Genomic DNA, 25,409 nt, shown 5'->3' with positions numbered 1-25,409 from the left:
AGCCCTGTGCGACTCCCTCGCCACCTTCTTTCACCAGAAAATCACCAACATCCATGAGAGCTTCAGACCCCGGACGACCCCTACTGACCACACCGCACCAAACCCACCGCACCCCACCGCCCACGACACCCTGACAACCTGGGCCAACGTGAGCATCGAGGACACAATCAAGACCATGGGACAAAGCCAGCAAGTCCATCGCTCCCCGCCTGCACAAAATCATCAACCTCTCCTTCGAGACCGCCACCTCCCCTGAGATCTGGAAGCACGCAGAGATCAACGCCCTACTGAAGAAACCCAAGGCAGACCCGTGCGACCTCAAGAACTTCCGGCCCATCTCCCTGCTTCCGTTCCCAGCTAAGGTCATCTAGAAGATAGTAAACACCCAGCTCACCAGGCACCTCGAAGACAACAACATCCTTGACCCGTCCCAATCAGGATTCCGCAGCAACCACAGCACCGAGACCGCCCACATCAGGATCCTGCTGAACAACGGCGAGACGGTGGCCCTCATCCTCTTAGACCTCTCCGCCGCCTTCAACACCGTCTGCCACCTCACACTACGCACACCCCTTCACGACGCAGGGATCCGTATCAAGGCCCTGGACTGGACCACCTCCTTCCTCTCCGACAGAACTCAGAGAGTCCGCCTCCCTCCGTTTCGATCCAAGGCCTCCGAGATCATCTGTGGCGTCCCTCAAGGATCCTCCCTCAGCCCGAATCTGTTCAACCTCTACATGGCACCACTAGCACGCATCGCCCGACAGCACGACCTCAACATAATCTCCTACACCGACGACACTCAGCTGATCCTCTCCCTCACTAAGGACCCCCTCACCGCCAAATCCAACCTCCACCAGGGAATGAAGGCCGTCGCCGATTGGATGGAGGACAGCCGCCTCAAACTGAACACAGACAAAACGGGAAATCCTCATCCTCGGATCCAACCCCTCCGCATGGGATGACTCCTGGTGGCCCACATCACTGGGGTCACCCCCGGCCCCCACCGACCACGCACGCAACGTGGGAGTCATCCTCGACTCAAAACTCTCCATGACCAAACAAGTCAACGCAGTCTCCTCCACCTGTTTCAACACCCTCCGCATGCTCCGCAAGATCTACAAATGGATCCCGACCAACATGAAGAAAACAGTCACCCAGGCCCTTGTCAGCAGCAGACTCGACTATGGAAACGCCCTCTACGCCGGAGCCTCGTCCAAGCTCATCAGCAGACTACAGAGAATCCAGAATGCCTCTGCACGCCTGATCCTCGACGTCACACGCCGCGACCACATCACCCCCCATCTGAGGAACCTGCACTGGCTCCCCGTCGACAAAAGAATCCCCTTCAAACTCCTGATCCACGCACACAAAGCACTCCACAAAACCGGCCCAGCCTATCTCAACAGTCGACTCTCCTTCTACGTACCCAACAGGAATCTCCGTTCCGCTGACCACGCCCTGGCCACGGTCCCACGCATCTGGAGAACCACTGCCGGAGGCAGGACCTTCTCCCATCGCGCCGCCAAGACCTGGAACGCCCTTCCCCTCTACCTGCGACAGACCGAAGACCTGCTGACCTTCAGGAGACAACTCAAGACCTGGCTCTTCGACCAATAGCAGCAGCAACAGCCCCTCCCCCCCCCCCGCTCCCCAGCGCCTTGAAACTCTCACGGGTATGCAGCGCTTTACAAATTATTGATTGATTGATTGATTGATTGAAACATCATGTTTCTAGGCCTGGACTTTCATTTAATAAATCTAACAATTCCAAGTACGGGTTGGAAAAGGAAATGAAAGGATTGGATACATTTAGGTCCATGCTCATAGGGTAATCTCTCAACACTAAGAGAATCATTTAGATTATGGTGGATATGGGACATCCTTACATAAATGGCGATGCCCCATCTGCCAAATTCGTGATTTCTCACCAAATGTAGAGGACGGGAACCACAGGGTGTAAGTTCTATTGGCAAAAACCTTTGACCTCATGACCCATCGTTACTGGGCTTCCGGCTGAAAATATAGCAACATTTTATTGACTTCGCTATGGAAAAACAACTGAATATAGAACAATTAAATATACACAGCAACCTAAAACACAAATATAACAGGGCACAACACACCAAAACAGTCAAACGTGAACACAACATACAACCACAGTACAACACAACTTCACATTGCAATAATTTGGCCAAAAGACCTTGCAACATAAAAAGCAATACACTATAGTATCACTGCCAAAAATGGCACACAACAAATATACACAAACATTCTTATCACACATTACCAACTGCTGAAACATTCTTTCATAATATGTTTGCAAATGTTGTTTGCACAAAGCACTACCTTGACGTACCATTAAGGGCTTGAAATAACGTCAAAATTATTCTGTGATCCAACCCTCTTTGTTGGGTGTGCCCCCTGAATATGGACTCAACAATGTCTCTGGGACAGAATATCGAAAATAAAATATAGACAGGTCTAGATTTTCTATACCTAACTCCACATATAGGTCCCTACATGGTGCATATCTCTTCAAGGTACGCATATGTGGAGTTAGGTATAGTCAGTTGTGTAGCACGAGTTTTGGGGCAGAGGCCTCCCTTCCCCCCTTATCCCACGCTCTTACCAGCGGCATCGCCAGCACCCCCCGCTCTTACATACGGCTGCGGGACAGCCGCCGCAGGGACCACCACAGGCATCTACTAGTCTGGCTGCGTCACTGGGTACAGTAAATCCATGCTTCCCTAGGTGCACTTACCTTTCGATGTTTTGCTCCTCGATATTCAGTCCTTGATGTTATTATTACACAATGTTGTTGCTGTCGATATTCAGCAGTACAATCCTTTGACGAAGAGGAACGTCTCTTTTTGTATAAAACCCACATGGCCCAGATACTATTGAGAATCGCAACTCACCTGCTCCATTGGAAGGGAACGGAGGTTTGCGGCCATTGCTCCCTAGATATGGAACCCATTGCCCATAAGCCCATGTGTAGGAGAGTAGGGTTTGCTTTCTATGTTCACCCCCACTTTTTGCTTTTGCTTTACTGGTTTTCGACTTAGATGTGGCTGTGGGCCTGCTAATCAGACCCACAGCCCTGCTGTTCTCTCTCTAAATTAATACTATGTACTTTAGGTGCATAACCCATTTGGATAGGATCACCTTATTGGCCCCTGTACAGTGTACCCTAGGTACCCAGGGCATAGGTGTACCCTAGGCCTACCAGGGGCTGCAGCATGTATTGTGCCACCCCTGGCCTGGCCTTCCATTTTGACACAACTGGCTGATCACTCAGCTGGGGCAAGGTCGTGTAATCACCCCTTGCTTAGGTGTAGTATTCCTATACCTAACTTACATATAGACACATGTGTACCTATCAGTCACTCCTATGGCAGGCCTTGACAATCCTGGAGGCAGAGTGCTTGGTAACATGTGAGATGGTGCTCTAGCATGAGCTGAGCCTGTCTGCAGCTTTCGGAACCTTGTCCTTATAGCTGTTCTATGATATAGCCTACCATATACTCTTAAAGTGCCTTATAATCTTAGACGGTTATGGTAACTATGGTTTGGCTTTATCAAAACATGTCGTGTAAGGTGTCTAACACTCGGGAATAATACCCCCATGCCATTTCTGGACATGAGAATATTATTCCCCCCTTCTAGAGGGAAAGACATGTTAAAATCATACTTCAACTGTTAGCCTCTGACCAAAGCCTCAGCATCACAAAATGGATGCTGCTGCCACGACACAAGTCTGCCCTCCTGCAGCTGGGAGTGATCCCAGCCAGGGAGGCCTGGACAATAGGTTTCCTGCTTGGGGAGGTGCTAGCACCTCCCCAGACAGCCTTTAGTGTATTGGGGCAGGGTGGGCTGAAAGGAATGAGACATGCCTGGGGCACACAAGGTGTTCCTTGCATAGTCCAGTTCAAACCGGCGCTGGGGCACTCCAGCCCCAGCTCTGGCGCGAAACTGGACAAAGGGAAGTGGGTGTAACCACCCCCTCCCAGGTCCCACCCATAAGGCGTGACCTAGCAGGTATCCCAGCCCCCCAGATTAGTATAAGAGTGGGAGTTGGGCCTCAAGACTTTAGATTATCCTGAACCTGCAAAACTGAACAGAAACTCTGGACCTTCGACATTCGACGAAAGAAGAAGACTGAAGAATCTCCCTTGTAGCCAAGGAGTGGCTACCCTGTGCAAACAGGCACCATCAAGAGACTACCCTTTGCTTTGCGACCGTTCTACGAGGAACCGACTGCAGAGCCCGACCAGAGCCTTGACTTCCAGACTTCTCTGACCCTCATCCACATCTGCAGCAGAGCTGAGATCCGTGGAGGCGACGAGCGACGTGGGACCGGCTACCTGGGAAAAGTGGCTAGTAACTTACTGCGCAGCTTCTGAGGTACCCTCGAAGTTGTGCACCGGGGATTGAGAAGCCCCAACCCCAAGCACCATCTGCACCGAAGACCAGCCCCCCACACTCCACGAGTCCTGCGTGGGGCCCTTCAGCATTTTCCTGCTTGCCGCGTCTGTCCGGGTGCTTGCCCGCTGGCTAGTGGCCTTTGTGACGACGCTCCCTGAAATCTTCTGCGCTGGTTTGGCTCCTCCAGACTGGCTCCCGCTTCTCTGCAAAGAAGAAGCACCCCAGACCTTCCTGGTCTGCACCAGAAGCAAGTCCTTTGTTCTTCGTGGGTTCCGCTTGCCAAGGCTTGGTGAGTCCTAGTCCAACTTCGACGCCGCCGACAGCAAGAGCCTTCGTGGGACAGCTCGCCTCCTGGTCCTGGTCGTACTCGACGCTTCCTGGTCCTCCTGGCTGCAGCGACAAGCTTCCCCTTCACCTGCAACTCTTCACGACATCGCCTGGTTCCTTCCTGGTTCCACGTGGTCACTGGCTAGTGACCTTGACTCTGTCCCCTCTGCTTGCAGGTTTCTTCTCTTCTTGATCCTAGCCTTGGGATCCACCGGACACTCTCCCCTGACTGCCTGTCAGCATCTTTCTTCAGGCATCCATAGGAGTCGACGACGAAAACGACGCATCTTCACCCCTATGCACCCGCAGCCTGTGGGCTAGGTAACTTGGGTACTCCGGTGCTCATCAGGATAGTGACTATCCTAGTGTCTAGTTTTCAAGTCTCAACTTCCTAGCTACTCCGGAAGTGTCCTAAATCTATCTATTTCTACACTGTAATATTGCTATTGACTTTTACGCATTACGCGTGAGTGTTTCCACTCTGCACCCGAATCCCGTGGGCCTCCCACTTCCTAACTAACGCTAGTGTAGTGTAGCCCCAGCGATTCCCTAGGCCTAGGCCTATTCTATTTCCGTGACAGTGGTTCTTATACCACTTATTTAGTATATGGTTTGCGTGGCCCCTAGGGCCTAACTGTATTACTTACCTGTGTGACTTACTGTATGCATTAATAAGACTGTGTTGTACTTACCTCTAAACTCATAAAGAGTGCTGAGGGTTTGCTTAGAATAAATACACTTTATTTTATATATATATCTGTTGTGGTGTCCTTTCATTTGGTATTCAAGGGATTATATATGGTATCACAGCTGGCTTCACATGCCATTCAGAGTTTAGCCTAAGACTGCTCTTGTCCATGCTACCACTAGGATAGCTGGTCTATAAGGTTGACTTTACAACCAATCACCATAAGGGTATTTGGACTGATATAAGGTGTACACTATAACTAGTGACATCATACATCAGGCCAACTTCTCACATTGGTGAGCAGCGGTTGGGATCTGAGCTTGCTGTTGTAATACCATTGTAATCTTGAGATACTAAATTGAAAGATCACACAGATATTGTCTAGGTACATATAACATAGTTTATAATACTTAAGTCCTACTGGACTTAGTGGTTGTAGGTTGAAGGGAGTAACACACCCTGACTACAACTACTAGAGAGGTTTAGTAGAAACAACTAGTGTAGGTAGGTGCACACACCACACCCTCACTAGATCATGCCTCTGGGAGGAGATCAAGTAGATGCTCTCTCAGGAGGGGCAGGTCTGCAGAAGACCCCCTCTAGGTATGATACCTTAACATTCCAGGAGATGAGACAATTGTGTACCTCCAGAGGAATAAAACAGGGTGCAAACCCTACCCTCCTTCAGTTAAGACAACTCCTAGAGGAGTATGATGCTCAGAGGGCATCTCAGGAAGGTGCCCTAGGCACAGAGGAGGGTCTACCCACCACAGAGGAGTCAGATGGGGCTTCAGATGGGGAGGTAGACAGCCAGAGCCAAGTAAGGAGACTTAGCCAGGCTAACTTAAGTTTACATGGGAGTTTGCATGGGATCCCCCCATACAGACCCACAAGTAGACATTCACAGAGAAGCAGGAGGGACAGATCCCCTTCAAGGGAATCCATCCACTCCCATGTCTCTAACATCTCTAATGCTTCCTCTCACAGGGGAATGACTTCACCTGAGAGAAAGGAGCATGCAGCCAGAATGAGGGAGGCTAATCTGAGGATTCAGAGGGAAGAACTTGCCCTTGCCAAAGAGAAGCTTGCTCTGGCTAGAGAACAAAAGTTAAGTGGGTTAGAACCCACTGGTGGCAGCAACATTCCTAGAGATAGAGACAGGCACTATGATAATAGAAACCTGAGCAAGATTGTCCCTCCCTACAAGTGTGGAGATGACATCCACAAATGGATAACTGCTTTGGAGAGAGCTTGCAAAGTACAGCAGGTACCCCAAAGTCAGTGGGCAGCTATCTTGTGGCTCTCCTTCTCTGAGAAAGGAAGAGACAAGCTCCTCACAGTTAGTGATGAGGATGCAGATAATTACACTGTCCTGAAGAGTGCTCTGATTGATGGGTTTGGCCTAACCACTGAACAATACAGGTTGTTGTTCAGGGATACCCAGAAGACACAGACTCAGGACTGGACTGACTTTGTAGATTGTGCCACTAAGGCTCTGGAAGGCTGGCTAATGGGAAGTAAGGTTAAGGACTATACAGGATTGTATAATTTGATCATGAGAGAACAAATACTTAACAACTGTCAAAACCAGCTATTGCATCAACACCTGATTGATTCTGATCTGACTTCTCCCCAAGAATTGGGAAAGAAGGCAGATAGATGGGTCAGGACTAGAGTTAAGCAGAAAAACCAGAACCAGGGCGGTGATCAGAAAAAGGCAGACCAGAAGGGTAATGAGCAGAAACAAAAAGACCAGAAGTCTTCACCAGGCCCCCAAAAGGCTCAGGGGGAGGGTGGTTCCAAAAAGGATAAGAAGAAAGAAGGCCAAAAGAAACCATGGTGCAACTATTGTAAGTCTACCTCACATTGGTTTAGTGAGTGCACCAAAAAGGATAAGCCCCCAACCACCATTGCCCCTAAGGCAACTGTACCCCCTAATTCAGCTGTAAGTGGTGGTTCCCAGCAAAAGGGTGTAGTAGGGTTAACCCTGGGAACTGAGGAGGATTCTGGCCTAGTCAGAGTACCTACTCAGGCTGTCCTGATCTGTGATGGGGACTTAGCTTTGTCCTCTACTGTAGGCCCCAGTAACCTGGGCAAGTACAGACAGACACCTTTTATCAACCAAAGAATGGCTCAGGCCTACAGGGACACTGGGGCTAGTGTCACAATGGTGACACCTGCTTTTGTGGACCCTGGACAGATCATACTAGGTGAGAACTACCTAGTGACCAACGCTAGCAATGCCACTACCTCCCATAGTGTGGCTATTGTTAACTTCTCCTGGGGAGGGGTAACTGGCCTCAAGAAAGTTGTTGTTAGTTCAGACCTTCCTGTAGAGTGTTTACTGGGCAATGATCTTGAAACTTCAGTTTGGTCTGAAGTGGAGTATAGGACCCATGCAGAAATGCTGGGGATAGATGCACATGTCCTTGCTGTGACCAGGTCACAGGCCAAAAAGTGCAACACTGAACAAGTGCTGGATCCTGAAACTATGGACCAGTCACAACCCAAGAGAAAGAGCAGTAGGGTTAAGGCTGTGCCTTCCCCCCTGCCTCAGGTGGTGGATCAGCCCTCCCAGGAGGATGATTCTGAGAGCCCTGAAGGAACTGTCCTAGAAGAACTTGAACCTGATCAGGTTGAGTTTCTTGGGACAGGGGGACCTTCCAGGGCAGATCTGAGGCAGGCTCAATTAGACTGCCCCTCTCTTGAACCCCTCAGACAGCTGGCTGCTGCTGAGGCTGCAGGGAATGCTCAAGGTACCCATAGAGTGTATTGGGATGAAGGGCTACTGTACTCAGAGGCTAGAGACCCCAAGCCTGGTGCATCCAGGAGGTTGGTCATACCACTGAAGTTCAGAGGCTTCCTTCTAACCTTGGCCCATGATATTCCCCTTGCAGGACATTTAGGCCAGAACAAGACTTGGGACAGGCTTGTCCCTCACTTTCACTGGCCCCATATGTCAGAAGATACTAAGGAGTTTTGTCGCTCCTGTGTCACCTGCCAAGCCAGTGGCAAATCAGGTGGCACCACAAAGGCCCCCCTCATACCACTACCTGTGGTGGGGGTCCCCTTTGAAAGAGTGGGCATAGATATTGTAGGACCAATGGACCCACAAACAGCATCTGGGCACAGATTCATACTGGTGATAGTGGACCATGCCACCAGGTACCCAGAAGCAATTCCCCTGAGGACCACAACAGCTCCTGTTGTGGCAAGGGCCCTGCTTGGAGTATTCTCCAGAGTGGGCTTTCCAAAGGAGGTCATTTCTGACAGAGGTGCCAACTTTATGTCAGGATACTTGACTGCAATGTGGAAGGAGTGTGGTGTTAACTATAAGTTCACCACACCCTATCACCCACAGTGCAATGGGCTTGTTGAGAGATTCAACAAGACCCTAAAGGGAATGATAAAAGGATTACCAGACAAGCTTAGGCGAAGATGGGACATCCTTTTACCCTGCCTTCTGTTTGCTTACAGAGAGGTCCCACAAAAGGGGGTTGGCTACAGCCCTTTTGAGCTTTTGTTTGGGCATCCTGTAAGAGGACCCCTGTGTTTGGTGAAGGAAGGATGGGAGAGACCTCTCAGACAACCCAAACTAGACATAGTGGATTATGTACTTGGTCTCCGCTCCAGGATGGCAGAGTATATGAAGAAGGCTTCTAAAAACCTTGAGGCAAGCCAAGAACTCCAAAAAGCTTGGCATGACCAAAAGGCTGTACTGACTGTTTACCAGCCAGGACAGAAAGTGTGGGTGTTGGAGCCAGTGGCCCCAGCAGCACTCCAAGACAAATGGTCTGGACCCCACACTATTGTTGAGAAAAAGGGAGAAGTCACCTACTTGGTGGACCTTGGGACTCCCAGAAGCCCCCACAGGGTGCTTCATGTCAACAGATTGAAGGCATATGTTGACAGGGCAGACATGGGGCTACTCATGGCTACAGATGAGGGGCAGGAGGAAGAGAGTGACCCTCTCCCAGACCTGTTGACTCAGAACCCTGATGATGGCTCAGTTGATGGTGTGGTCTTTTCTGACAGCCTCACTGTCCATCAGCAACAGGACTGCAGACAAGTTCTGCAGGCCTACAGACATATGTTCTCTCTGACCCCAAGTCAGACAAACTGGTGCACCCATGAGGTGGACACTGGTGACAGTCTGCCTGTGAAGAGTAAAATCTACAGGCAACCTGACCATGTCAGGGACTGCATAAAAGTTGAGGTACAAAAGATGTTGGAACTGGGAGTCATTGAACCTTCAGAGAGCCCTTGGGCTAGTCCTGTAGTCCTTGTGCCAAAACCTCACACCCAAGATGGTAAGAGAGAGATGAGGTTTTGCGTGGATTACAGAGGTCTCAATGCTGTCACTAGGACAGATGCCCACCCAATACCTAGGGCAGATGAGCTCATTGACAGACTGGCAGCTGCTAAGTTTTTGAGCACATTTGACCTAACAGCAGGCTACTGGCAAATCAGACTAGCTGAGAGTGCAAAGGCCAAAACTGCTTTCTCGACCCTAGGAGGACATTATCAATTTGTGGTAATGCCCTTTGGTCTGAAGAATGCACCTGCCACTTTCCAAAGGCTGGTGAATCAAGTCCTTACTGGGTTGGATGATTATTGTGCAGCTTATCTTGATGATATTGCTGTCTTTAGCTCCACCTGGGAGGATCACCTGGTCCACCTGAGGAATGTTTTAGAGGCCCTGCAAAAGGCAGGCCTCACTATCAAGGCCACTAAGTGCCAGATAGGGCAGAGCAAGGTTGTATACCTGGGCCACCTGGTTGGTGGGGGTCAGGTTCAACCACTGGAGAGTAAGATCCAGACCATAAAGGACTGGGCTCCTCCAACTACCCAGACTCAGGTCAGAGCTTTCTTGGGCCTGTCTGGGTACTACAGAAAGTTTGTTAAGAACTATGGGTCCATAGTGACACCACTTAATGACTTGACCTCCAAGAAGATGCCAAAGAAAGTTCAGTGGACAGTAAGCTGTCAAAAAGCATTTGATGACCTGAAGCAGGCCATGTGCAGTGCACCTATTCTGAAAAGTCCAGACTACTCCAAAGAGTTCATTGTCCAGACAGATGCTTCTGAGTTAGGTGTGGGAGCTGTTCTTTCACAACTGAATGTAGATGGTCAAGACCAGCCCATTGCTTTTATAAGTAGAAGGCTGACCCCTAGAGAGAAACGTTGGTCAGCTATTGAGAGGGAGGCCTTTGCTGTGGTTTGGGCCCTGAAGAAGCTGAGGCCATACTTGTTTGGCACTCACTTCAAGATTCAGACAGACCATAAGCCCCTCTTGTGGCTAAATCAGATGAAGGGTGAAAATCCCAAACTTCTTAGGTGGTCCATTGCCCTACAGGGGATGGACTTCACAGTGGAACATAGACCTGGGACTGACCATGCCAATGCAGATGGACTCTCCAGATATTTCCACTTAGAACATGAAGACTCAACTGGTCAAGGTTAGTTTAATGTCCCTAAGTTTGGGGGGGGGTTGTGTAGGAGAGTAGGGTCTGCTTTCTATGTTCACCCCCACTTTTTGCTTTTGCTTTACTGGTTTTCGACTTAGATGTGGCTGTGGGCCTGCTAATCAGACCCACAGCCCTGCTGTTCTCTCTCTAAATTAATACTATGTACTTTAGGTGCATAACCCATTTGGATAGGATCACCTTATTGGCCCCTGTACAGTGTACCCTAGGTACCCAGGGCATAGGTGTACCCTAGGCCTACCAGGGGCTGCAGCATGTATTGTGCCACCCCTGGCCTGGCCTTCCATTTTGACACAACTGGCTGATCACTCAGCTGGGGAAAGGTCGTGTAATCACCCCTTGCTTAGGTGTAGTATTCCTATACCTAATTTACATATAGACACATGTGTACCTATCAGTCACTCCTATGGCAGGCCTTGACAATCCTGGAGGCAGAGTGCTTGGTAACATGTGAGATGGTGCTCTAGCATGAGCTGAGCCTGTCTGCAGCTTTCGGAACCTTGTCCTTATAGCTGTTCTATGATATAGCCTACCATATACTCTTAAAGTGCCTTATAATCTTAGACGGTTATGGTAACTATGGTTTGGCTTTATCAAAACATGTCGTGTAAGGTGTCTAACACTCGGGAATAATACCCCCATGCCATTTCTGGACATGAGAATATTATACCCCCCTTCTAGGGGGAAAGACATGTTAAAATCATACTTCAACTGTTAGCCTCTGACCAAAGCCTCAGCATCACAAAATGGATGCTGCTGCCACGACACAAGTCTGCCCTCCTGCAGCTGGGAGTGATCCCAGCCAGGGAGGCCTGGACAATAGGTTTCCTGCTTGGGGAGGTGCTAGCACCTCCCCAGACAGCCTTTAGTGTATTGGGGCAGGGTGGGCTGAAAGGAATGAGACATGCCTGGGGCACACAAGGTGTTCCTTGCATAGTCCAGTTCAAACCGGCGCTGGGGCACTCCAGCCCCAGCTCTGGCGCGAAACTGGACAAAGGGAAGTGGGTGTAACCACCCCCTCCCAGGTCCCACCCATAAGGCGTGACCTAGCAGGTATCCCAGCCCCCCAGATTAGTATAAGAGTGGGAGTTGGGCCTCAAGACTTTAGATTATCCTGAACCTGCAAAACTGAACAGAAACTCTGGACCTTCGACATTCGACGAAAGAAGAAGACTGAAGAATCTCCCTTGTAGCCAAGGAGTGGCTACCCTGTGCAAACAGGCACCATCAAGAGACTACCCTTTGCTTTGCGACCGTTCTACGAGGAACCGACTGCAGAGCCCGACCAGAGCCTTGACTTCCAGACTTCTCTGACCCTCATCCACATCTGCAGCAGAGCTGAGATCCGTGGAGGCGACGAGCGACGTGGGACCGGCTACCTGGGAAAAGTGGCTAGTAACTTACTGCGCAGCTTCTGAGGTACCCTCGAAGTTGTGCACCGGGGATTGAGAAGCCCCAACCCCAAGCACCATCTGCACCGAAGACCAGCCCCCCACACTCCACGAGTCCTGCGTGGGGCCCTTCAGCATTTTCCTGCTTGCCGCGTCTGTCCGGTTACTTGCCCGCTGGCTAGTGGCCTTTGTGACGACGCTCCCTGAAATCTTCTGCGCTGGTTTGGCTCCTCCAGACTGGCTCCCGCTTCTCTGCAAAGAAGAAGCACCCCAGACCTTCCTGGTCTGCACCAGAAGCAAGTCCTTTGTTCTTCGTGGGTTCCGCTTGCCAAGGCTTGGTGAGTCCTAGTCCAACTTCGACGCCGCCGACAGCAAGAGCCTTCGTGGGACAGCTCGCCTCCTGGTCCTGGTCGTCCTCGACGCTTCCTGGTCCTCCTGGCTGCAGCGACAAGCTTCCCCTTCACCTGCAACTCTTCACGACATCGCCTGGTTCCTTCCTGGTTCCACGTGGTCACTGGCTAGTGACCTTGACTCTGTCCCCTCTGCTTGCAGGTTTCTTCTCTTCTTGATCCCAGCCTTGGGATCCACCGGACACTCTCCCCTGACTGCCTGTCAGCATCTTTCTTCAGGCATCCATAGGAGTCGACGACGAAAACGACGCATCTTCACCCCTATGCACCCGCAGCCTGTGGGCTAGTTAACTTGGGTACCCCGGTGCTCATCAGGATAGTGACTATCCTAGTGTCTAGTTTTCAAGTCTCAACTTCCTAGCTACTCCGGAAGTGTCCTAAATCTATCTATTTCTACACTGTAATATTGCTATTGACTTTTACGCATTACGCGTGAGTGTTTCCACTCTGCACCCGAATCCCGTGGGCCTCCCACTTCCTAACTAACGCTAGTGTAGTGTAGCCCCAGCGATTCCCTAGGCCTAGGCCTATTCTATTTCCGTGACAGTGGTTCTTATACCACTTATTTAGTATATGGTTTGCGTGGCCCCTAGGGCCTAACTGTATTACTTACCTGTGTGACTTACTGTATGCATTAATAAGACTGTGTTGTACTTACCTCTAAACTCATAAAGAGTGCTGAGGGTTTGCTTAGAATAAATACACTTTATTTTATATATATATCTGTTGTGGTGTCCTTTCATTTGGTATTCAAGGGATTATATATGGTATCACAGCTGGCTTCACATGCCATTCAGAGTTTAGCCTAAGACTGCTCTTGTCCATGCTACCACTAGGATAGCTGGTCTATAAGGTTGACTTTACAACCAATCACCATAAGGGTATTTGGACTGATATAAGGTGTACACTATAACTAGTGACATCATACATCAGGCCAACTTCTCACACCATGGCTCAGCTTAACAAAAGTGGTCAAGACAGAGTCTAAGTTTCTGCTCACGACGTGCTTTAAGAGACCATGCACTCTCAATTCGGAACTTCTTGTTTTATTGTAGCTAGGTGCCCAGAGACTGTTACATTTGTAGTGTGTGTAAAAAAAAATCAAATTCAAAATAAAAAGAATGCATTTGCACTGCAAGTCCACTAGGAGTCTGTTTAAATACTTTTGAATTCTGAAACTGCTTGTTGGAAGTGTGTGTGTGTGTGAGAAAATAGTTCCTCCAAACACTGACAATAAAGAAAAGCAGAAAAATGACGGTTTAACAGTCTCATTGTTTCATTTCTTTCTATAGAAAGCAGTGAAAGTACAGTAAACTCACTTTGCGCCATTTTTTAACTTTGCTCAATTATTGAAAAACTATGGAGAAGAAAAATTATCTGGATTGACTATTTTGCACGCGGAAATCGGTGCAAAAAAGGCATATGCTCCATGTTTTGCACAGTGCATATTTTATGGACTTTCGTCCCGTATGAGATCTGTGTACCAATGAGGGGCGTTAAAACACGGCCGGATGGAAGGGTTTAAGTGAAACGGTCTTATTTATTATAGTTTATAATACAGTAATTTCAAATAAAAATGCAGCACAAAGAGATGAAGTCTTTGAATCGCACCCCCTGTAATGTTAACAGATCGGCCGCTTTAGCGCGCATGAAATGGCGATTTTATAAATAGCTTCGTCATCCGGGGCAGCTGAGGTGAAGGTAGGTTGCACGGCACACTCAGTTCCAAGTTCACCTCCTTTCTGTTCTCATTACGTTCAACGTTATTAAGTTGCCTGCCCGCCAATGCGGTTACTCTGTAATACGTAATCCCACCTCACCCTCACGGGTACGACTAATGAGATTCCGAGGAGGCCCGTGAATAGGCACGGCTCTATTTACAGCCAGAGAGCCCGGGGTGCAGGCGAATGAAGGAAGGCTAATGGGAAGAATCTCAGTATAAAAGGAAGTGCCGTCATTGTATCCCGTTATAGGATCATTAAGAGTGCGCCGGGGCGGTGCGCAGTGTTTATGTCCTGTACCGGCACCAGTACTTTCCTGATACCTCCAGAGGAGCAAAACACTGCCTGCATCCGGCCCAGAATTTCAACATTCTCAAGAAATGCAGTAATATGTTTTGTATTTTTCCATGATATTGGCTGCTGTCGGCTGATAACTTGATGGCAAATTTTGTTTCAACCTAGGCTTTTTCTGAAAGATGCTCACACCTACCTCTTTAACGGGTAGGTCGTATTGCTTTGTTAATATTGGGGATTCGAAGTTGACTACCAGCTCTGCTATTGTTCTTTGCTTCATAAAACAAACATCACCCTCAAGGAGGAAAGTGTTGTCCTAACCTCAGCGCAGACATGGGATGAAACCGCCTAAATGTACCCTATTATTTCAAACACGACAACCATTGTGCAGGCCCCAGCTGCTGTCATTTTCTTGAATAGGGTCTCACGTATCCTCAAACCCTAATCAGAAAGGATGCAGCAAATCATCTCAAGGAGGAATCATCCGGGATCGGTTCATTGAGGCTGAGGGGCCACGCCCCCTCACCTTTTGCCCCCAAGAACAGTGTCTGTCATGCTGAGCAAAGATCGGCTTGAAGGACACTGCTACTTTTCAGGTCAGGCAGCCAGGAGCTAGACATGCGCTACATGTGCAGGCTCCTGGCTGTCTTAGCTTAACTTTTGCTGGCCCGAGGATGTCACTGCTCCTCTGGGTGTGACCTTCTCAGCCCAGCAAAGGACCTCAAGGCCCTCACCCTTGTGACGATAGGAAGCATCACTCATTGCCGCACACCTTGGCGCTTCAGATTTAAGCCCTGAAGCGCCATGGGTCGAGTGTCCATCAGTGACACTTCATCACAGAATAGGGTGGGGACAGCAGTCTCACCGACCTCATCCCACTCTGTGATGAGGGTTTGGGACTGCTGCCTTCCCTCATTAGGTCAGCCAATGAGGGAAGGCAGCAGACCAAAGCCTCCTAGGACCTCCGAGGCAGAGCAGCAGGGAAGTGTGATTATATTTTTAAAGTTAATATTTGATGTGTGTGCGTGTATGAATGAATATTTGGTCATAAGTGTTGTGAATGGATGTATGTGTTTGCTTCTGTGAATGCATGGTTGCGAGTGTGTATGTGTGCATATGTGTCCCGTCCGCCAGCTCCCTTCTAAAATTGCCGGCCGCCACTGGGAGGAATTTTAGTTTCCATTGCTCTAGGTGTTATAAGCTCGTTCACAATTGAGGAAGTCTCCTTTTCAATAGTACGGCATCGAGTACTCTTGAGTTGTAGTACTCCTAAGTTGTGATACTGAGTTTTTACTTTTTATGGGATTTTACCTGAATTCTACAATTGAACATGTTTTTGATGGCGCATACATGTCTCCCTGCTCTTTGTAATGCCTTCAATTACATTTTTAAGATTTCGAAATCAATGCTGAACGGAATGAGTTTATGCTGATGTTTTATAGTACTTACCATTTCCAAGGTGCCATATTGTCAAGCGTAAGGTTAATCAAAAATAATGGACAGTCCCAAGGCCGAGTTGTTTTTTTTGTCCTGATACAACTGTGACACATGCTATTGCCACCTGTGACCTCTGACACAGCCCCTTCCCACACCCTTGAGATAATCATCAATGGTCAGAAGTGATTATGTCAGCTATGAAGTATAACTAGGGTTTTTGGTTCTCAGTTAAAACCGATTCTAACCAAGTCCCAAACCAGAGAGCAAATATTAGTTTTTCAGTGGAATCTGGAAAAAACTGAAGTTTACCGCACTTATGCAGCTTGGATACCCTGGTGTCAAAGCATTATAATTGCAGCCCCTGTTTCTAAGCCCTTTTCTATGATTGATGCTTCCACATTGCCACCCTTGAGGCCCCCGGTAGGCCACCAAATCTGTCCCTGTGACCATCCCTGAGGACCTGTGCTCACTGGATCTACTTCCAGCTTCCTGTCTCTGCCATTTTGGTAATATGGCCAACCTCATCTGCATTTAGTTTAATGATCTCTGCATGCTGCCTTTAATGGCAACTTAACCAGCAGCACAGTTCTTCCCACACAAGAAAGAAAATGCAACAGAACACGGTGAACCACGGCGCTCAGACCAATCACAACGCTTCATTGCAGCATTGTGATTGGATAAGGGGAGCCAGCATTGTGATTGACTATGGGGAGCCTGGGGGCTTCCTGGTTCTGGGACTCGCCAGAGAAGCTTAAGAGGGACGCGGCTGGCGGAAGAGGTAAGTGGTATTTTATTTCTCCATTTTGTCCCCCTTGCCCCTCCACCCTCATTCCCTGCCAGTCACCACTGGACACGTATCCTGTAGGCCATGAACTCTCTTTAATATTTTATTTGTTTTTTCACACTGCAGTCCAGTTCTCAGACCCCAATGGGCCTATACCCAACAGTATGCATAATAATTCCTCAGCTGGCTTCTCCCATTTGACCAGGGACAGCAGGAAAGGCCCAGAGGAGGCAGAAGCAATACATTTATTAGTTAATTTCTTTCTTGGTAGTTAGAGACAAAGGACAGGACAATGTAACACTCGCTGGCTTTCAAAATGGAGCGTGGAATAACCCACAACTCACACCTCATGTACCAAGTAGAAAATCCTTTTTCGGATAATCATTGTGTAGGAGAGTAGGGTCTGCTTTCTATTTTCACCCCCACTTTTTGCTTTTGCTTCACTGGTTTTCGACTTAGATGTGGCTGTGGGCCTGCCAATCAGACCCACAGCCCTGATGTTCTCTCTCTAAATTTTTACTATGTACTTTAGGTGCATAACCCAATTGGTTAGGGTCACCTTATTGGCCCCTGTACAGTGTACCTTAGGTACCCAGGGCATAGGTGTACCCTAGGCCTACCAGGGGCTGCAGCATGTATTATGCCACCCCTGGCCTGGCCTTCCATTATGACACAACTGGCTGATCACTCAGCTGGGGCAAGGTCGTGTAATCACTCCTTGCTTAGGTGTAGTATTCCTATACTTACCTTATATATAGACACATGTGTACCTATCAGCCACTCCTATGGCAGGCCTTAACAATCCTGGAGGCAGAATGCTTGGTAACATGTGAGATGGTGCTCTAGCATGAGCTGAGCCTGTCTGCAGCTTTCAGAACCATGTCCTTATAGCTGTTCTATGATATAGCCTACCATATACTCTTAAAGTGCCTTATAATCTTAAACGGTTATGGTAACTATGGTTTGGCTTTATCAAAACATGTCGTGTAAGGTGTCTAACACTTTGGAATAATACCCCCATACCATTTCTGGCAATGAGGATATTATTCCTCCCTTTTAGAGGGAGAAGACATGTTGAAACCTACTTACCCGGTTAAAGTTAACCAGAGCCCCAGCATCACAAAATGAATGCTGCTGCCACAGACGCAAGTCTGACCTCCTGCTGCTGGGAGTCCTTCCAGCGAGGGAGGCTTGGACAATAGATTTCCTGCCTTGGGAGGTGCGAGCACCACCCTAGACAGGATTTAGTGTATTGGGGCAGGGAGGGTTGAATGAAACGAGACACTGCCTGGGGCACACAAGGTGTCCCATGCATAGTCCAGTTCAAACCGGCGCTGGGGCACTCCAGCCCCAGCTCTGGCGCGAAACTGGACAAAGGAAAGGGGGTGTAACCACTCCCCTTCCTGGTCCCACCCATAGGAGGGACCTTGCAGGTAGCCCAGCCCACTAGCCCAGTATATCAGTAGGTAGCTAAATTAGATTAACCTGAATCTGCAACTTGAACAGAAACTCTGGACCTTCGACATTCGACCTCAGGAAGAAGACTGAAGAAATCTCCCTTGTGGCCAAGGAGTGACCACCCTGGGCAACCAGGCACCATCCAGCGACCGCTGCTTTGCTTTGCGACAGATCCTACGAGGGACGACTGCAGAGACTGACCAGCGCTGAGACTTCCAGACACCTCTGACCCAGATCCACATCTCCAGCGAAGCTGAGACCCGTGGAGGCGACGAGGGATGTGGGACCGGCGACTTGGGAAAAGTGGCTAGTACCTGACTAGCGCGACTTCCGAGGCTCCCCCGAGGCTGTGCTTGGGGAATTGAGAAGCCTCCATCCCGAGCACCATCTGCAACGAAGATCAGCTCCCCACACTTCATGTGTTCTGCGTGGGGCCCTTCTGCACCTGAGTTGCTCGACGTGTTGTCCGGTTGCTGGCCCGTTGGCTAGTGACTTCTGCGACGACGAACCTTTGTTTCCAACTTGCTGGTCCGGCTCCTCCAGACCGGCACCCGCTCCTCTGTAAAAGAGAAGCACCCCAGACCTTCCTGGTCTGCACCAGAAGCAAGTCCTCCATTCTGCGTGGGTTCCGCTTGCCAAGGCTTGTTGGGTCCTGACTCGACTTCGACGCCGCCGACAGCAAGAGCCTTCGTGGGACAGCTCACCTCCTGGTCCTGGTCGTCCTCGACGCCTCCTGGTACCCGTGGCTGCTGCGAAAAGCTTCACCTCTTCACCTGCATCTTCACGACATCACCTGGTTCCTTCCTGGTTCCTTCCCGGCTCCTGGCTGGTCCCTTCTGCTTGCAGGTTCCTTCCTTCTTGATCCCCACCTTGGGATCCACCGGACACTCCAACTTTCCTTCAGGCATCCATAGGAGTCGACGACGAAACCCGACGCAAGTTCACACCTATGCACCCGCAGCCCGTGGGCTAGGTAACTTGAGCATTTCGGTGCTCACTAGGGTATTGACTAGTCAAGGGTCTAGTTTCCGAGTCTCGACTTCCTAGCTATACCAGAAGTGTCCTAAAACTGCTAATTTCTAATAACTTGCATTTCTATCGACTTTTACGCATTACGCGTGAGTGTTTCCACTCTGCACCTGAATCCCGTGTGCCTCCCACTTCCTAACCTTGGGTAGTATAGTGTAGCCCCAGCTATTCCCTAGGCCTAGGCCTATCCTGTATCCGTGACAGTGGTCCTTATACCACTTACTTAGTATATGGTTTGCGTGGCCCCTAGGGCCTAACTGTATTACTTACCTGTGTGACTTAATGTATGCTTAAATAAGACTGTGTTGTACTTACCTCGAATCTCATAAAGAGTGCTGAGGGTTTGACTAGAATAAATACATTCTATTTTTATATATATCTGTTGTAGTGTCCTTTCATTTGGTATTCAAGGGATTACATATGGTATAACAGCTGGCTTCACATGCCATTCAGAGTTTAGCCTAAGACTGCTCTTGTCCATGCTACCACTAGGATAGCTGGTCTATAAGGTTGACTTTACAACCAATCACCATAAGGGTTGTTTGGACTGATACAAGGTGTACACTAGAATTAGTGACATCATATATCAGGCCAACCTCTCACACATTGCATTTAGCTAAATAAGAGAGCAGCAGGAGGATGCCTCAAATGCCCAGAGTTAACCCTTTATTTGCTGCAATGAAATCTTAATGAGGAGCAAACATATCACCAGCCACGGGCATTCTTGGCATGGGGTGGTACTGGCCGACTGAGAAGGCAAGTATGAGTACTGGGGAACAGTGTAGGTGGTAAAGAGAGAGAGAAAATTAAGTTATATGAAACAAATTCAAGAAAAATGGTAGACACAACGGATGAGGAGGAAGAGGGAAAAAAAAGACTTTACAATAGGAATGAATGAGTGAACAAAGTAAATAAATGCAAAGTTCTTTATTGGTACTGGAAAACCACTGCCCCATGAATTTTTATGCCACAAAAAATGCAGCACACAGAACCATCGTTTTCTATGAGTTTTGAACAAACATAACAAATAGAAAATATAAAAAAGGAAAGCCTAGGTACAACTAGTTTTACATCTGGGCTTTACTATTGTGACCTATAGGACGGGTTTATGACATAGCAGGAGCTACCCTACACACGCTACCCTATAAAATATCGTACCTAGTTTGGATTTACAGGTCATTGTGTGAGAGGTCTTGTAGGTGGTTAGAATGGACATGGTCAGGAATGTAGTGCACTATTAGAATAACCAATGGCCTGGGTTGTACTTACACTTTGGTGTAGTAATATTTAGTTAGAATGAATGTAGGCATGTATTAGTCTAAGGTGATCCGACCATAACTTAGGGTTACCAGAGAATAAATAGTAGGTGTGCCAGTAGTAGGTAGTCACGTCTTTGGAGAGTTTCTTCTGTACAAGCACATGAAAGAAGAAGTGCAGAAAGGGGGTTATATTAGGGGCCTAGGATGCCCATTGACTTTTTTCCAAGCTCTGACTGATGGTGTGGATGATGACAATCAGTCTACTACTGGCAGAGTAGGGCGCAGGAGGCGGTGCGGCTGCCATGTAGGCAAGTGTTAATAGGGAGAAAAGAAGACAGCAAGCAGTAGAGATTGAGGAACAACAGTGGAGGCAGAAGAGATGGAGTGTGATAGACGGAAGGAGTTGGAGAGGACAGAACAGATAATATGGGAATACAGCGAATACATTAATAGAGTTGAAGGATCAACAGTGGTGTGGAGTGAAGACACATTTATGGAAAGAGAGGAAAGGATAGAAAAAGCGCACAGAAATAATAGAACAGGAGTGTAGAAGGCAATGCTTGGTAGGAGAGAGAGGAGATGAGTAAGGTTATCAACAAGGCCAGAAGGAAACACAGGGAAGTATCAGTGTTAGTTGGAAAAGAGTGGGGGGAGGGAAGAATAGAAAGACAAGAGAAGGTGTGAGGAAAGGGGAATATAATGTGGCATGATGCACAGCAATGGATGCACTTTTTTTCCAGAGGCATGGTATTTAAACTTTTGTATTACGTCCTACCCCCCTTTTTTAATATCTTTATTGTTTTTTATACAGGTATACCTTTAAACATGGAGTAGTCCATAAACCATAAAGGTGGCAAGCAATCAACGTCACATCCTGTCTGCCCTTGCCAACTCATACCAATGCAACCCTACTGACACTGAAGGGATCACTTCAGCACAACTAAAAATAGGGATATCGAGACATTTACCTTAAGTCCGGTGTGTGGGCGATGTCTGGGTCAGAGGCCTTGACGGTCAGTAGGACCGTCCCTGGCTCCAGGCTCTCCGGAACCCTGACCTCATACTTAGATTGGGTCAGCACTGGAGCTTCATTGATATTTCCAACCAAGATGAGGACGGTGGCCGTCGAGCTGGGGCCGTACTCCGCTCCCTGCAGCTCCGCATCATTCCTGGCTGAGATGACCAGTGTGTACTCTTGAACTCTCTCGTAGTCCAGCTTCTGCAATCAAAGGATTCATGTACAGAGCTTTAGATTTTATTCTGAACACAGATAAAGTCCATATAAGGCCAATATTTCACAATCCTATTTGTTGCTTATACCAAGTGAATTTATTTCTGGGCAATCCATTTCTATCCTCCGCCCACAATTAAATTATTGGTGCCAAAAGTATACATTTTTAAATAATCTTTTAATATAAATTCATATTAGATATTTGTCAAGTATAAGCAGTTTAAAAACATATGCTGCATTTTTTGGGTTGTTGCTGTGTTGGCACATTCAGCTGTGAGGCTTCATCAGGGAACAGTAAATTGTTTTCAGGTTATTCCAAAGAACAGCTCCTAGGTGAGAGAAACCTCTGACCTCTTTAGATACTTCCCCTTCGTTTTGTGCGCCTTGAGAAGCATAGAAAAATAGGGTTGTACCGGTTGTTAAAGGCCCTGGCCCTGAGTGATAGGCCTGAGCTACAGGTGAGGTCCTATAATGATGGAGAGGGCCTTTAACAAACATTATAGCCTGAGGCAGAAGGGCGATGAGGCTACTGAACGTTCTACCCCCTGAGGGTAGAATGTTCTAAATTAAATAGGAAGAAACAGAAAGACAAGTAATGAAATGTTGAGCATTGTAATGTTCTAATGTTGATTGCAATCCCAGACCCATATGTAGAACAAAGTGAATCAAATAACTAGGGGAAAGTAAGTGTGCTTGTTAAATGGTAAATACATGTGAAGCATCACCTTCCTGCGTAACCTCCAGCAGGTAGGACTTCTCATGTTGGGTGGCAGCAGACGCAAGGCTTGGATCCTCATCCAGCTTCCACAAAGCTTCAAGTCAAGTGCTCTTGGGTGACCAGATGCACCTTATCTCCTGCAACAACTCTTAATTTAGGTGGGTATCCAAAGAAAGCAGCAAATCTATTTTCATAGATGGTGGCTTTCACATTGCTAGGACCCAGTGTCAGGTTACCAGAAATGGTAGCCCATAATAGACGTATACTTCATACTTGGAAAAGGTGTAGAACAGGCCAATGGAAAATACAGATGCACATAATATGGGCAAACTTCACCCGCCATATTAGGTCTAGCCGTATCAGTGGTACTTCGGGTTAGTAAAGGCAGATAGGGTATAAAGACTAACCATCTACAGAAGAAAGCTATCTGCCAACAGCCATTGTTACGCCTATATGGGTTACACTTCAGTTCCCACTTCTGTTTGTTCCCTCTCCTTTGTTGTTTTTTTCTCTTCTTGGTTCCCTCGGTTCACCATTCCTGATTGTTCCTGTGGTTTTCCTATATCTTACATCTGTTAGTTTTGATCCCTTACTCTCAGGCATTCTCCTTCCCAGTGCAGCAGTCACAGAACATCCAACATTGACTCCTGAGCAGTGCGCCAAGTATGCTTGTGGGCAGTGCTTACTTTGTAAAACAAAGTTTGGTCAGAAACCTGCAGCTGGCAAGATCAATATCAAAGTTTCTGAATACTAAGACCGAGTACCACCTCTTGCCTCTCTAATCCACAGCCAGATTCCCCTGGCATCTTTTTCATACTCTTGCAGGTTCCTTTTCATCCCTGCTTTCTCCCTTTATGACTGTATTTCTGTCTTTCTCTTCCTCTTTGTTTCCCCTTAGTTTTTTTCTTTCTCTCTTTCTCTGAGTCAGTTTGATGAGGAAAAAAAAGTACCAGCCCCCACAAGTTAGTGCTAAGTTAGTGCTGGTGGGCCCCACCTGCAAACACCGGCTCAAATTAAACACTGCTTGGGGGCCACCTTCACACTGCACACTGTGCCAGTTAAGTACAGATCCTATTTCTGTGATAATTATATTTGTCTCCCTAAGTCTGTTGTTCCATTATTTATTGTGCTTTCCAACCTGCCAGAGTGGGTCTCTCTTTCTCAGGGGAGAGACCATAGCAAAAGGCCATAGTGGTCGCACGTTCACAAATAAGCAGCATCTCAGTCTTGGAAGGGTTTAGTTTTAGCCAGTTCGGCATGGGAAACAACATTTACAATGCTGTCATTACATCGCGCTACTATTGCAACGCAGTCGTTACAACGACCACGTTGTTAGTACGTGATGCATTTACATCGCAAGTCATTACAACGAGTTGCACTAGAGGGCGCTGAGGTATTGGAAATTAATTCCAACACCTTCCCTATTGTTGCGCAAACGTAGGAATAATAATTAATACACTTCCTAAGTCCAGCGCGCCCCCTAGTGCAAGTCGTTGTAATGACTTGCGATGTAAATGCATCGCGTACTAACAATGCGGTCGTTGTAACAACCGTGTTGTAAAAGCACGCGATGTAATGAGCCATATTCATTGGCACACACCCATATAGCTATAACGGCAGCAGAGGGCAAGAGTTTCCATAAACTGAGTAGAAAAGCATGGGTAGGCATGTTTTCTGGAAATTTAAGTGGCCGCTTAGAGCTTTTTTCTCTGGAGGGAGAAGATACCTCACATCTGCTTCTTTAGTCAGCCTCTTTTCCTCAAGTACGTGCATTTTCCTCTTTATGTCGTGGATCATAATCTGAGAGTTTGTGTTAGAGTGAAGTGAGAATAAAGAATATAGAGGTAGCTTTGCTGGTTATTATTATTATTTTGTATTGCAATTGTATTTCTATAACACGTATGAGGTGCTAAAGCACTTTATAGCAGGTTGACCAAATTTAGTGGTGAAGCTAGGGCTTATTAATTATTGATGAACATTTTATTGATTATTAGATTAGTCCTCTACTATGAGGAAACTGAAGCATTTCCTCAAGTTTCTAGAAGGGGACTAAATTGACGAGAGAATAACAGGATAAGTAATTAGGATCAAGGGGATTAGCTATTGTGAGATTACAAGGAGAGGTTACACAGAAGGAGACATTGTGATATCTGGGAGTGGGATGAGTAGATAGGTTAGACAATGAAATGGTTACTCAGAAGGAACGTTTATGATTTGTAAGATGGGGTAAGGTTAATTTACTGAAGTATTGTAGATAGTAAGGCAGCAGGCCTGTGATAGAGTAGGGTACACTCTGATGTACTAAGGCAGGCAAAGGAGGGAGTTTAAGGAAAGTGTCATTCAAAATGAAAGGCCGGATGTAGAATAATTCTTAACTGTAAATCAGGTCAATTTTCATGCAGAGTGCATTTGGAATATTGATATAGAATGTAATCTAGGGGGAGTAGAAGAGAAATGGTGACCGCAGATATAAATTGTTGCATCTTACGGTGTTGAGTTTCACTGTTGATGATGTTGATAAGGCCTGTCCTTTTTTTACTTAGATATTAAACATTATTGAAATTATTTGACTTTGTGCTTGTTTTTTAAAAGTGAGGTACTGAATTACGTGGTCTGTACAGATAGAGTGTTATTTACGTCTGTATGGGGCAATTTTGAAGAGGGGACAATTCCTGGGATTTGCATTGATCATTCCAATATGTGGTTGATTGAGACTGATGCGTGGGTGGTAAGATTTTAGGGGCATGT

General features: G+C 47.6%; 1 protein-coding gene across 1 annotated transcript in view; it reads right to left on the bottom strand.

Moving 5' to 3' along the window:
- CDH16 (cadherin 16) overlaps positions 1 to 25,409 on the bottom strand; it is a 622,060-nt gene that overhangs the window by 240,610 nt on the left and 356,041 nt on the right. The window contains exon 13 of the mRNA XM_085637354.1: positions 21,681 to 21,931. Coding sequence (XP_085493480.1) covers positions 21,681 to 21,931 — 251 coding nt within the window. The remainder of the gene's footprint in view (positions 1 to 21,680; positions 21,932 to 25,409) is intronic.

Source organism: Triturus cristatus, chromosome 12 (genome assembly GCF_964204655.1).
Source record: "Triturus cristatus chromosome 12, aTriCri1.1, whole genome shotgun sequence".
Taxonomy (NCBI): domain Eukaryota; kingdom Metazoa; phylum Chordata; class Amphibia; order Caudata; family Salamandridae; genus Triturus; species Triturus cristatus.
The sequence above is the reverse complement of the archived record's forward strand: the minus strand, read 5'-3'. Positions and strand labels throughout refer to the sequence as shown.